This window comes from Marmota flaviventris, chromosome 2 (assembly GCF_047511675.1).
Source record: "Marmota flaviventris isolate mMarFla1 chromosome 2, mMarFla1.hap1, whole genome shotgun sequence".
Taxonomy (NCBI): Eukaryota; Metazoa; Chordata; class Mammalia; order Rodentia; family Sciuridae; genus Marmota; species Marmota flaviventris.
Genome location: NC_092499.1, coordinates 6,285,421 through 6,298,961, shown reverse-complemented (window position 1 = coordinate 6,298,961; position 13,541 = coordinate 6,285,421). Strand labels below are relative to the sequence as shown.

Here is a 13,541-nt window from a genome sequence, read left to right as displayed (position 1 = left end):
TCACATGCTGGTCTGGGGCCACGAGCTAGGCAGTGGCACAACCAGGATGTACCCAGGTCTGCCAGGCCACCAAGCCAGCTGTCTGCCTGCTTCCCTGGTGCCCATGTGCCCCATCGCCATGCTGTGTGTGCGACAGAGCTGAACACAGCCCAGGGCTCACCTGGAGAAGGCCACATCTGTTGGGGACAGAGGTGCTGGGACCACCGTCTGCAGTGATGGAGTGAGATACAGGGATTGCAGGAGCACGGAGTTTAGAAAACCCAGGGGTCCTTCCTGGAGGAAGCACAGCCCACACTGAGCCAGGAGTTAAGTGAGACATCACGGTGGAGGAAGTGTGTTCCAGGGGAGGGAAGTGGGCTCTCAGCAGGTAAGGCCACAAGGACACAGGATGCTACATTGTGTGTGAGGGAATGGGAGAGAGGATCTGGGGAGTGCAGGAGGGTACCCCTGGCCTATGGATCCCATGAGCACATATGGGTGGGTGCTGCACTGCCCATAGAGGGACAGGTTAGCTCACCTAACTCTGGGCCATCGTTTCTCAGATGTGGGTGATGCTGTTGAAATACTCAACTCAGATTCACTTGATGACATTAGCAGATTCGTTGTGGCCCTGGGTTATTACCTGTTTTCTCAATCAACAGATGTTAAGCGGACACATATGCCTGTGTGTGTGTGTGTGTGTGTGTTTGTGTGTGTCTGTGTATTGGGGGATGTCTTGAATGTTTTAGACAACCAGAGGCCCTCTTGCCTGACAAGTTAGGGACTACTGTAGGGCCACTGCTGAGTTTTGGGCAGGAGAGAGCTGGGTTTGATTTGTGCTTTGGGTGGGTATCCCTGGTCGCTGCAGCTTGTCTTGTGTGTTCTACAGGCCTGCTGGAGGAGAGGGGTAGTTTGTCTGGCCCAGGCCCGGCACATTCCTTCAGCTCTCTGGTGCTGAATGGATAGAGAGGAAGGCGGGGCCCTGTTCTGGGGGCCTTGCCACCCAGCCAGTGAGGCGATGTGGGCCCCCCACCCACACCTCTTCTGGGAATGTGTTCACTGCCAGGCTTGTCTTCTGAAGGCCTTGCTGGTTCACTCAGCATCTACTCCCCATGTATCTGCTGTGTGCAGGAACGTGCTGGGCTGCAGCACAGGGCTTGCTGGACACCCTTTGTCTCCAGCGAGGGCATGATGGCAGAGCTTGCACCCCAGCCTGTAGAGGCCCTCCAGCTCCCAACAGGCTATGGTTTCTGTGCACCTCCTGGCTCCCGTGGGAGCTCATTGAGACGGGCCCATCCTGGTGTTCCCTCTGGCTTCATCGACTTGCCCTGTGTGTGGGGATGAGCTGGAACTAAGTGGGTCCATGCTGGGCCCTCCTGGCTAGGCAGTGAAGCCCATCACAGGCTGTCTGGGTGGGGTAGACTCCCCATGTCTTCTGCCTCCTCTCAGGACACCCACCCTCTGCCTTGGTGTCCCTGAGTGCTCTCTTCAGCCTTGGCTGGATTGGGCTGGACTTGCGGCCCTTGTGGCCTCTGTCCTGTTTTGGCTTCTTGTCCTTTATCTCTACCAAGTCTGCTCTCCTGTTTTGCTTTATCCCCTTTCCACCCTTGGTGATTTGCCTTTTTCATTTCAGTCTCATTAGCGCTCCTGCCAAGAGAAGGCAGCGCGGGGCGTCTCGGTGCAGCGCTTTGGGAATTAGTCACTCGGTGCCCATTGTCGTTAATGGGAATTTGGTGCCAAGGCCATTTATCCTGGTGTCCTCAATCAATACAGCTAAAAATCTGTGGATTCTAAAATGTCAATACCCAGCCTGAAATATGGAGGGCCAGCCACATTTTATCTCATTAATTTATAGTTCTGACGGGCTGTTGGCTTACAGAACAACCATGAATCAACACTTAATAAAATCTGCTCACAGATTAATTATTTTTGGTGTTCCTGCTTCCGTCTGTAATCTTCCTAACAAATGTCTCCAGTGCATTAGCCTGAGGTGGCCTCAGGGGACACTAGCTGACGCCACCTGAGTGTCCTCAGCCTTGTGAGTCACCTGTCCTGCATGTAAAATCAGCCTGTCTCTTCCACACCCGCCATGGCTCCTCTAGTGCTTAGCGGTCCTGGTGGTGTTTCTCGAAAGTTCTAGCCCCCATCAGTCTCCCAGCCTGATGGTGAAGCCACTGTTGTTGAGGGGCGCAGGTCTCCATGTTGCACGCTTGTTGGCCACTCAGGAGCTCTCTTTGTCTGTGTTGGACGCTCTCCTGAGGTGCACCCAGTTCCTGGATGCCGTAGAAGGAATGTGGGTGGGATGCACCTTCAGCCCCGCACCCCCCACCCTGAGCCGGGAAGGCGGGGAGTGTGCCTTTGCCTTTTTCTGCAAGAGCCTGGCTGGCAGACTGTTGGGGAAGGGTGCAGTGTGTACAGAGGGCCCCTCATGGGTTAGGGTCGGCCCTCAGCAGAGGTGCCTCTTCCCTCTGTCACTGCTCCGTGAAGACCTCGGTTCTGGGCTGGGGTTGTGGCTCAGCGGGAGAGCGCTTGCCCAGCACGTGCAAGATCCTGGGTTCGATCCTCATCACCACATAAAAATAAATTAAGTAATTAAAGATATTGTATCCAACTACAACTAAAAAATAAATATTTTACAAAAATCTCATTTAAAAAAAAAAGACCCCAGTTCTGTGGAGTTGTCCACGGTGTCCCAGTTGTTGGGGTAGTTCCCCAAATGGGGCCACTTTAGGGTGTCAATTTCAGAATCCCCCAGCTGGCAGTCAGGGTGGGTTTCAGGGCAGACTTCCCCAACAGTCTGCCAGCCAGGCTCTTGCAGAAAAAGGCAAAGGCACACTCCCCGCCTTCCCGGCTCAGGGTGGGGGGTGCGGGGCTGAAGGTGCATCCCACCCACATTCCTTCTACGGCATCCAGGAACTGGGTGCACCTCAGGAGAGCGTCCAACACAGACAAAGAGAGCTCCTGAGTGGCCAACAAGCGTGCAACAAGAGGAGGCCTTGGCCCATCTCTCTGATCCTCCTCCAGGTTTCCCTCTCCACAGTGGTGGTGGGGGCGCAGCTCTCCCTGGTGATGGCGGCATGCACCCTTTCTCTGGGATCTGGGGTGGGCGTGCAGGAGCCTGCAGCCTGCCCTCTCCAGAGCTCCAGGTGTTAGTGGTAGGGAAGGTCTGCCCTTCTCACTGGGATACCCACTGCCTGCAGTCCCCCTGTCCCCAGCCCCTGTCCAGCTCCTCTTGCTCTGGATGTCCCTTGTTTTTTGTTGGGGGCCATGGTGTGTGTGAAAATGAGTGGTCAGCTCGTGACCACTCCCTTGTTTTTTTTAAGAAGCATCTTCTGGTACTAGCCTTGCTTTTGCATCATTTTGGGACTTCCTTCCAGCTAGGGACACTGTAAGGATAGAGAGTAGCCCGTGGTCCAACTCCTTCTTGGGCTTGGTGGTGTGGGTCTGTTCACACTCTGCCTGGCCTCCATCAAACTGAGAGGCGTGTGTGGGAGCAGCACCTGTGCTTATGTGTCACGCTTGGTCACTCTCTAGCTGCGAGGGCAGTGTTTTTATGTCCATTTCATTCATGGAGGGTTAGAGAGTTTAGTGACTTTTAAGTCCACATGGCCAGTGGCAACAGCTAGATCCAACTCGGGCCCATGGGATTGGCAGAGGTTTTCTGCAGAGGCACAGGAGTGGCAGGCTCTCTCCACAACTGTTTGCCCAGACCAGTAGTGTGCTCAGCCGACTATTGGGAGCTATCGGCTTGGGAGGGAGTGCCTGAGCTCATCTTGACCAAGCCTCTGATTAAGTGACAGGCCAGGGTGCTTCTCTAGCTGTCAGCAGCTGTGCTCCAGGGGGAAGTGTCAACCCCAAAGACTTCAGGACACCTGGCAGGGGAAGAGCGAGAAGAGTCCCAGGAGCACCAGGGTCTCAGGGCTCTGGTGGAGGGGCAGCAGGCGCTCTCACTGAATATTCCTCTGGCTTTCCTCTTGGGGCAGGGCCCTCAGCCCTCGCGCCTGCTTCCAGCCCCATGTGCTTCCTTGTCTTCCACTCTGGAAAGTGTCTCCACACTTTGTTTTCCTCATGTGCCTCATTGGCTGCCCCGGGACCACAGTGCAGCCACCACATGCCTGCTGATAGAAGGAGGTTCTGGTTTCCAGAAACTGGTGTACATGCAAGCCATCAGGCACACCTGGATTGCTGGTTGGTAACTCACATTTAAAGAAATTTTGGTAAAGTTGGTTTCATGCGGGTCATCAATAGCAGCAAGATCATTACGTCCCTGCTGTTCCTCCTGTGACCATGGTGGTGTGGCTGTTGGTTGGGCACTGGTATGTGTCGGGCTTGTTCTCACACTGCTCCTGAAGGGGTTTATGGTCCCAGTTTCCCAGTGCAGATGCAGGGATCCGAGGGGGTGCTGCTTGGCTAGAGCCCTGCTGGAGGATTTCCGGCGCAGGCCAGCTCTGCCCTCCACCCAGCCTGCCAGGATGGCCCATTTCTGGTACATGGAGTTTGACTTGGAAGTTAGTGAGCTTCTTTTCTCGTTAACTTTGAGTCAGGATGTTTAAATTTACAGCTGGCTGAATACTTCCCGGAGGATGAGTGTAACGATATTGATTTTAGCGAAATGAGTCATGTGCCTCCTGCCTCAGAGCACAGGCTCAATTACCACGATCCAACAGCGAGCTCTCCCTTGTCAACAGCTTCCCTACTTGTTGGTGAGTCGTGGATGCGAACAAAGAGCTAAGGAGAAGGAAAGGTCACGGATAGCTGGCAGGTGCTCCAGGCTGGGGGCAGAGAGCTGGGCTCTGGGATTAGGTGGGTCCAGACGATCTCAGCATGTCCATGTCACAGGGTTTCATAGTGTCTCACCTTGCTGAGCCAGCTGGGGTTGAGGTGTGATAAGTGCACACCCCAGACAGGCCTGGAGGTAATGGGCTTGTCATTAACATCGATCATCTCCTCCTTGGTCAAAGTGAGCTCCCTGGAGGCAGGACATGGATGTCCCCTCTCTTCCTTGGGGACATTGGAGGGAGGGTATGGATGTCCCCTCTCTTCCCTGGGATTTCATTTGACCCTAAATACCAGTTAAGTGCCAGGACCTGAGCTAGGAGGGTCAAACATTGTGACCATAGGGTCCCCCAGGGCCGGCATGAGAGCAGACAGGTGGTGTTGCCCCAGCCATAGGGTGGTCACCTGGGGGAGCTCAGTGCCTGCCCCTGAGAAAGGGAGAGAGGCAGTGCGAGGAGCCCAGGGTCCAGTACCGCGGGGCCCCATGACAGTGACACTGGAGCCTGGGAGCACCGGCAGGGGCTGTGGTGCAGGAGAACATGTTGAGTTTCTGTGCTGTTTTAAATGTGTTTTTGCTTCAATGATTATTTATTTATTTAGGTGCTGGGGATTGAACTTGGGCCTAGCCCACACTAGGCAAGTGCTCTACTACTAGCCTGATAATTTATTCTTTATTTGTATCCTTATTGATTAAGGGAGGAAAAGAAGTAATTTTTCTTAGCTTAATAAAATCTGAGCAATTTTTATACTAGTTGAGCTCAGTCTAATCAGATCAATAAAGCCAGTGCCAGTGGATTAAATATTTTAGAGCTTAGTTTCCTATAATAAGCATACAGTGAAGAAATAGAATTTTTAAAATAATAGACACACACACAAGCAAGCTAGTCTCCAGGTTAAAGGTTTAATAACAACCAACCAGGGGTTTCAGGAAGCCTGGCCCAGAGGAGCTGGTAACAGTGCTGTCCTGCGGAAGGGAGGCAGCAAACCTTAGAACGCCCTTGGCCTCGGGCATATCTGCTGTTAATAGTCAAGGTGTTCAGCTGGCGCGTCCTCCAGCCACCCTGTCCCTTCAGCACATGCAGAGGCCAGCCCAGGGCAGCGTTCTCAGAGCCTCACGACAAAGCTCAACAATCATTAATCTCTCAAGGTTCCTGCTGTTAAAAGCCAGTAGTTTTTGGTTTTAGCTTTTAATTTAACCAAGGATGAATCCAGCAGGTTGGGGTTTGATTTTTCAAGCTATCATAGCTCCCTTTTGTTGCTTGCTCCATAGAGTGCCTTATGGACCACTTAGCTTTTAATCCTCACGACAGTTGAGCACAGAGACAGAGGAACCAGCCCAAGGTCCCTCCACTGGAAGTGATGGAGCTGGTTTGTGCCAGCTCCTCGCTTAGGCCTCCTCCCGCTTCAAACATTGTGTCCACGTGGATGTGGTAGCACAGCCTGTAACCCTAGTAACTCGGGAGGCCAAGGCGGGAGTGCGAGTTGAGGCCAGCCTCAGCAACTTAGTGAGATACTGTCTCAGAATAAAAAATCTTTAGAAAGGACATGGGATGTAGCTCAGTGGCAAACATACTGGGCTCCATCCCTGGTGTGGAAAAACAAGTATGGGGCCAGGTCAGGGTCACCTTGGCCCCTGTTTCTGAACCCAAGTGTTTTGAGGCCTCTTTTATTTAATAGACTTCCCCCCTACTGTTTTCCATGAGATGTCTGGAAGCTTATTCAAAAGTTGAAAAATCTTTTAAAGACCTAGTTATTAAAAGTAGGAAAAATATACACCATAGCTTGTCTTCCGAAGGAACCAGTTTTGTACTTAAAAGGCAGATTCTCCATCTCCTTGTGCATTGAGGAAAAATAGCATTCATGAATGCAAGGTTTTTTTGTTTTTTTTTTAGGGGGCAGGAAAACTTCAATCATCATCTTTTAATATTTACCTAATTTTTTAGTTGTAGATGGACACAGTACCTTTATTTTATTTATTTTTTATGTGGTGCTGAGGATCGAATCCAGGGCCTCACACATGCCAGGCGAGTGCTCTGTCGCTGAGCCCCAACACCAACCATCATCTTTTAGCAACTCAGTTTTCTTCTTTCTTCCTCATTGTTGACGAGGCTGTGTTGTTGCACTTTTTGAAAGAACATATGGATAATTCACTGCCATTTCCCAAACCCAGCATATGGCTTTCTGTGGCAGTCCAGGAAACGGGGAAGCATCCTCACCTTCAGGCAAGTAGAGCTTCCTTCCTTTTAGATTTGAGGACTGGCAGAGAGCTGCAGCTGAGCAGGCTGGCAGTGGGCACAGCTGTCTCTGAGAGATGCTTCTGGCCCGCCCCGCCCTGGGCTGGTGTGTGGGCCACATCGGCTCTTGCCCTTCTTTTCCATGGAGAGGGTGTGGGGGTCCTTGGCCCTTGGTCACGCCCAAGGCCTTCCCACAGTCTCCATCCACTTGGCTGGAGCAAGCTTCTCAGGACTCAGCTAGAGCCTGAGTGGGAGTGGAGGCTGAGGGAGTGACCCTCCTCTGCCCCTTTTTTATGGGTGGTTTCTGATTGCTGTCTGCAGGTGAACAGAAATAAGGAAGAGCTTGGCTTCCAGATAAGTTTCAGGAAAGGAAAAGAAGAGTAAATTTGAGAAATGCCAATTAGACTGATTCATCAAAAAGTGATTTTTAAAAAAATATATTTTTTAGTTATAGATAGACACAGTATCTTTATTTTATTTTTATATGATGCTGAGGATCGAGTCCAGTGCCTCTTGCATGCTAGGCAAGCACTCTATCACTGAGCCATGACCCCAGCACCCCAAAAGTGATTTTTAAAACATTGACCCAAGGGTCACGGTGCTGCTGGCCTAATGAGGGAGAAACACAACCCCAAGGCACCTGGAAGTCAGCTCCCGCGTGACTTTCTAAAGAATTCTGTTAGAAATACATTATTATGAAAAAAGTACTAGCATAATTTACAAAATTCTCTTCCTACCCCAGAACAGTGGATTTCATTTTGGTTGCTCTTTTCCTTGTCTTTGCCACATGGCTTGCATTGGACACGCTGAGATGTAAGAACCCGTGTCAAGCATTAGCCATCTTGCTGCAGATCGCTGCTGCGGTTCTCCCCATCAGGGCAGCGCGCTCTCAGGCAGAGGCTCCTGCTGCCACAGCTGCTCCCTGGGGCTGGACAGCCAGGCGTGTGCAGCAGCTCTTCACTGCTATGGCCTCTGTGACCTGGAGTCAGTCTGCTGTCGGCACCGGCACCGGGTGGCCATGGATACCTTGTGTGCTACTACATCTTGGTAGTAAAATGGTTTAGGGCTTGTGGAGCTTAAAGACGGAGAGATTTTCCAAATATTTCTGAACTTTTCTGTGATGACAAGTAGCTGCTGATTGTAGGCCCCTGGAGCATATTTTAAAAATCAGTGTATTTAGTCATCCATCAAGGTAAGGGCGCTCCAACAAAGGAGGAGAGTACTGCCTTCCAAAAACATTTACCATGGAGAGAATTTCTTGAAAGCAGATACTTCTTTGGTACTGGTGATTGAACCCAGGGCCTCAGGCATACTAAGCACATGCTGTACCACTGAATGTACGCCAGCCCCAGAAGTCAGGTGTTTTCAATTTTTTCCATTGTTTCTGCCCCCCATCTCTTTTTCTCTCTCTCTCTCTCTATAAAATTATTATTATTATTATTATTTTTGGCCAAAAACAGTCTAAGAGTATAACCTGTTAAAAACCTTAATATCTATGGCCTTAACCTGAGCTCAGTGTTTCTTTAATCTGTTTTAAAATATGTTTTTGTTTTTTGGTACTGGAGACTGAACCCAGGGTGTTTAACCACCGAGCCAAGTCCCCAGCCCTTTTTAAATATTTTATTTGGAGACAGGGTCTCGCTAAATTGCTGAGGCTGGCCTTGAGCTCATGATCTTCCTGCTTTAGCCTCCCAAGCCTCTGTGATTACAGGTATGTGCTATGTTTTAAAATTCTTTAAATGAAGATTTCAGTGAATCTTGAGCTGAATTTTTCAGTGAATTTTTGTTAAAAATGGGAGAATGTAGCTCTGATACTTTCTGATTGATTGCAGGAGCCATTTTTTTTTTAAGGGAAAAATGGAGCTTTACAAGTGAAATGTTCACAAGCTTCTTTGTGCTAAAGATGGAGGGAAGTATGTGGGGTTCCAGCACACCAAGCGGGGCAACCTTCAGGAAGTGCTTTCTGAATCGAATGAACAAACACTACTTCCTGGGCCTACAGTGGGCATGATGTGAGATTTCAGCAGCATCCTCCTTGGCCACCAGCTTCTCACATCCCCAAGTGGAGAGTTCAGGGGGGGCCACAGGCAGAGGAGGTCTCCCTGCTGTGCTGTGAGAGACCTTGCAAAGTCTGAGGGCCGGTGTTGGGCAGGTGCCGTGCCTGGTGTGTGAACCTGGCCCTTGGGGTCAAGTGTGGGGACAGCACTCGGACTCTGCTGTGGGAGAGTGCCTTCCATGTTGGACTTGGTTCTCGATGCAGTTTCAGGAGCATTAAGTGTGACCGGTGAGAATTAGAGTGCTCTGGGATGTGGAGGCCTCCCTCGGTCGTGGAGGGAGCCCTGGCTTTGACCTACCCTGAATTATTGGCATGTCTGAAGTCTACATAGCACACCTCTAAATGATCATAGTGCTAGTGCTGTTTTCCACCCCACATGTGTGTCTGCATGCACACAAACACTACTGCCCTGCACACAGCACTCAACAGACAGTCTTGAGTCCTATAGGACCAGGGAGACCCCAGTGGTTCACACCTCATGTCCATTCTGTGGCTTGGCTGCCTCAAGGCCACTCTTACTTACCGCCAGCCTGTCAGGTCCTGTGTGTGGGGAGAGCTCAGCCAGGTGCAGTGGGGCTGGCGGAGGATGCAGGCAGATGTGCCGCCGTCGTTGTGTTTCCAGGTCTCCCCTGGTCATGGGGGGCTTGTCCAGGTGAGTGGCCCTCTTGCGCAGCTTCCTTACCAGTCGGTATTTTAGCTTTAAGATATTTATTTTTGTGATCTAAATATTTTCTAACCCTCTCTTCTGTTTGTGTTGTAGGAACTCAGCTATTTAGTGGTCGAAGTGACTTTAGAATCACCACCTTGAAATTTCACCCAAAAGACCACAGTATTTTTTTATGTGGAGGCTTCAGCTCTGAAATCAAAGCGTGGGACATAAGGACCGGCAAGGTAACTCCCTTCTTCCTAGCTGGCCTTTCCACGGGAGAGCTTACCTTGACGATTTGAATATCGGGGGACAGGTCAGCCTCTATGTAGGGACCTTAAGATGGAATAATTACCACTGAAAAGTTAATCAGCACTAGCAGAATTTTAAGATCTTCTCTGAGAGACTATCATTGATTTGTTTGACTATCGAAGCGTTGTACAGGCAGTCCTAGGCCGTGTATTTCTAGAAGTCCTTGTTGGACACCTTTTGTGCGCAGGCGCAGTCCTAGGCCGTGTGTTCCTAGAAGTCCTTGTTGGACACCTACTGTGCGCAGGCGCTATCCTAGGCCGTGTGTTCCTATAAGTCCTTGTTGGACATCTACTGGCAGGCGCATCCTAGGCCGTGTGTTCCTAGAAGTCCTTGTTGAACACCTACTCTGTGCAGGCGCCTCCAGATGATATATAAAGACAATCAGTTTGGTTGCTCAAGGAATGACTACAGATGCAGATCACTGTGGTGCAAAGAAACGCTTTTCGTGCATGATGATGTGCACGAGAGGTGGGGAGAGGCCAGCATTGGGAGGACATGAGGGCTTTCAGCTGCCTCCAGAGGCCTGGGAGCACCTAGAGGAGGTGCTACTTCCTGTAGGGCTTCTCACATCCCCAAGTGGAGAGTTCAGGGGGGGCCACAGGCAGAGGAGGTCTCCCTGCTGTGCTGTGAGAGAACTTGCAAAGTCTGAGGGCCAGTGTTGGGCAGGTGCCATGCCTGGTGTATGAACCTGGCCCTTGGGGTCAAGTGTGGGGACAGCACCTAGAGGAGGTGCTCCTTCCTATAGGGCTTAAAGGCTGGAGAGGTTTCCACTCCCACCCTCAACTGCCACCTGCTGCCTTCACCACTGCCTGGATGGCAGCTCCTCCTAGCCTTCAGGTATGAACAGCAGAACTGCTCTTTCCACCATACCCCACGCCCTAACCTGCAAGCAAAGCCTGTCGACCACCTTCAGACTCTGACTGCCCATCCTCATGTTCACTGCCCAGCTCTGGCCTCAGCTGCCATAGTCTCTCTGGGACAATCGTAGAGGCTTTTGATCTGGCCTGTCTTCCCCTGGCCCTTAAGAGTCTTTCTAATAAGCATCCAGAGCAGTCCAGGTTTCTGTCTTGATCACAGTAAAAGCCTATATCCTCACAATGGACTGAAAGGCCTCATCGATGTCCTTACACCTCTCTGATCATCTCCAACCTGCTTGGCCTCTGTGCCTTTCCTAGAACACAACCTGCATATTCCTGCCTCAGGGCCTTTGCACTGCTTCTTCTGCCAGGAGTGCTTTTCCTCCAGTTTTCTATGCAGAGGCTAGATCCTCCCTCCTTTGGACGTTGTTCAATCGCCCCTTTCCAGTGAGGCCTCCCTGCCGCCACCCACTGGCATTCAGTAGTCCCCTCCACTATCTTAGTTCTCTCCTTAGGTTTTGTCATCACCTGGCAAGCTATGATTTTTCAGGATCATTTATTTTCTGGTCTTCCACCTCTGAAGTGGAAGCTCTTAGCTCCCAGGGATTCTTGTTTGTTGTGGGCCCCTGGCTTTTAGAACAGTGTTGTCGGAATGGTGAAGGAAGCGGGAGTACATCATGCATAGGACACCAGGTGTGTGTGGGGACTGGCGACCAGCAGGACTTGGCTGGGTGTATGCTCCAGGCAGTGGGACGGGCCTGGACACAGATACTTGAGTCTTGGTTGGGATTAGTGGCGGAGAGTTTGTGAGCAAGGGGGTCCAGAGCAGGGCTGAGGAGGTTCTGTGACCATGGGTGGGCCCACTGCCTGTGGGGCCTGATGACTTCAGGTCTGAGAAGTGCCGCTCTGGGTAGAAGGGGACAGGCTGAAGTGGCCCCTGATGCCCTCTTGAGCCTGCGTGGAAGCTGACTGCGGAGGAAGGTGCAGAACGCCTGTGTGGATTCAGGGCCTCTCGGGCCTCACTCTGAGGAGCTCTAGCCGGCTGTCCCTGCAGCTCCAGAAGGTTCTCCCTGAAGGTACCCTCCTTGAGCTTCTGGCCCTACTCTGGCAGGTTAGTCTCCTGGCCACTGTATTGAGCAGAAGCCCTTCTGGGGAGTCTGGGTGGGGCAGGTAATTGGCTGCTCCAGGAAGGCCCTCCTTCAGCAGGCTGCCCAAGGAGTTGCCTGGGGTTTGAGGAGAACCCAAGGGAAGAGGTCCCTTTCTTGAAAGAGAACAGGGAGTCTGTCTAGTCCACAGGTCAGCTCTTACTCAGTGTGCTTCACCAGTGCCCACAGACCCATGTACTCTTTAAAACAAAACAAACAAACAAAAAAAAGTTTATCTGTTACAAAGAAACTTTTACAAAAATGTTTAGAAAAGAGAGGAAAATTACCCTTAAAGAAATGGATATGGTATATTTAAGAAAAAATGCTAGAATGCCTTATAGTCAGAGGACAAAGTCACGATCAGCAAAGAAGACGTTTGAACACGCCACGTACCTCGGAAGCTCTTCTCATGACACTTGCGGTGGGACCACCTGATTCCCAACCCTTCCTGACAGCCACCCTGAAAGGTGCCCTCACTGTTTTTAGCCTTAAAGAAATTACTCACCACAGACACCATCTGATTGGAGAGTTTGTTAAAAATGTTGGATTTCCTCCCAGGGCCGACGCCAGCTGCTGGCTCTGAGACCCCCGGGAGAGGTAGTTAGAGGCAGGTGTTGGTGCGGCTGGCATCAGTTTGTCTGGAGCCCTCTGAAGCTCGGACAGGGGGTGATGGGATCTGTGCACACTTGTTTCTTTTCCCCTGTGGTTTTATTTTTTCGTTTGGTCTTTTTACCCACACTCCTCCCCCACCGGGTCCCAAGGGGAGGCAGTGGTGATTCCGTTTGCCCAAGCCGGGCTCAGGGGCACTCTCCTGCTGGATATCTGCTGGAGGGACTCTGTGGGAGGTCCAGCCTCTGACCCTTGGGGCTGAGGTGGCTCCTGTAGCCTGTGGCTCTGTCCCTGGTGCTGAACCGTCACCAGGCATGAGCTCCCATCAGGGTCAGCAGTGGCCCGGCAGCAGGGAGACAGCCTTAACTTAAGAAAAGCAACAACCCCTTCCAGATACAACAGGGAGTGGTGTTTATTATAAAGTGGAGACAGCCATGTAATGAAAGGGAAACCCGGGAAAGGAGAGGCAGTGCACCAGCCCAAGGGGAGCAGCTAGCGGCATTTTGATGTAGTTTTTTTCATTATTCTTTCCCCCTGTGGTTTTATCTTTTAGTTTAAAAACACTGGCCTTATTTTTATACACAACTCCAGATTTTGCTTTTCACATAGGTTATAAGGATTTTTCTTGTTATTATGAACTCTTATAAAAGCTTTGGTGATATTCCTTTGACTCCATATGCCTTCCTGTCTTGCCCCTGCCTTAGCCCCCAAACTCAACAGTGTCTGGTAGGCACTTGGTAGATCTGTCGAGAGAATGCAGCAGATGCATGAATATATTAACTTATTAAGTCATTTATGTTGGATATGTAGAATATTTCAAAACTCTTTGCATTTAAAACTAATAAAAGTGAGCATAGAGATCAGGGGTCAGAAAAATGCAGCCCAAAGCTAAATCCAGCTTGCTACCTGTTTTTATAAATCATGTAT

General features: G+C 50.8%; 1 protein-coding gene across 3 annotated transcripts in view; it reads left to right on the top strand.

Moving 5' to 3' along the window:
- Positions 1–13,541, top strand: part of Wdr25 (WD repeat domain 25) — a 133,982-nt gene that overhangs the window by 83,338 nt on the left and 37,103 nt on the right. For all 3 annotated transcript variants that reach the window (XM_027946735.2, XM_027946736.3, XM_027946734.3), the window contains exon 4: positions 9,806–9,936. In XM_027946735.2, the coding sequence (XP_027802536.1) occupies positions 9,806–9,936 (131 nt within the window). The remainder of the gene's footprint in view (positions 1–9,805; positions 9,937–13,541) is intronic.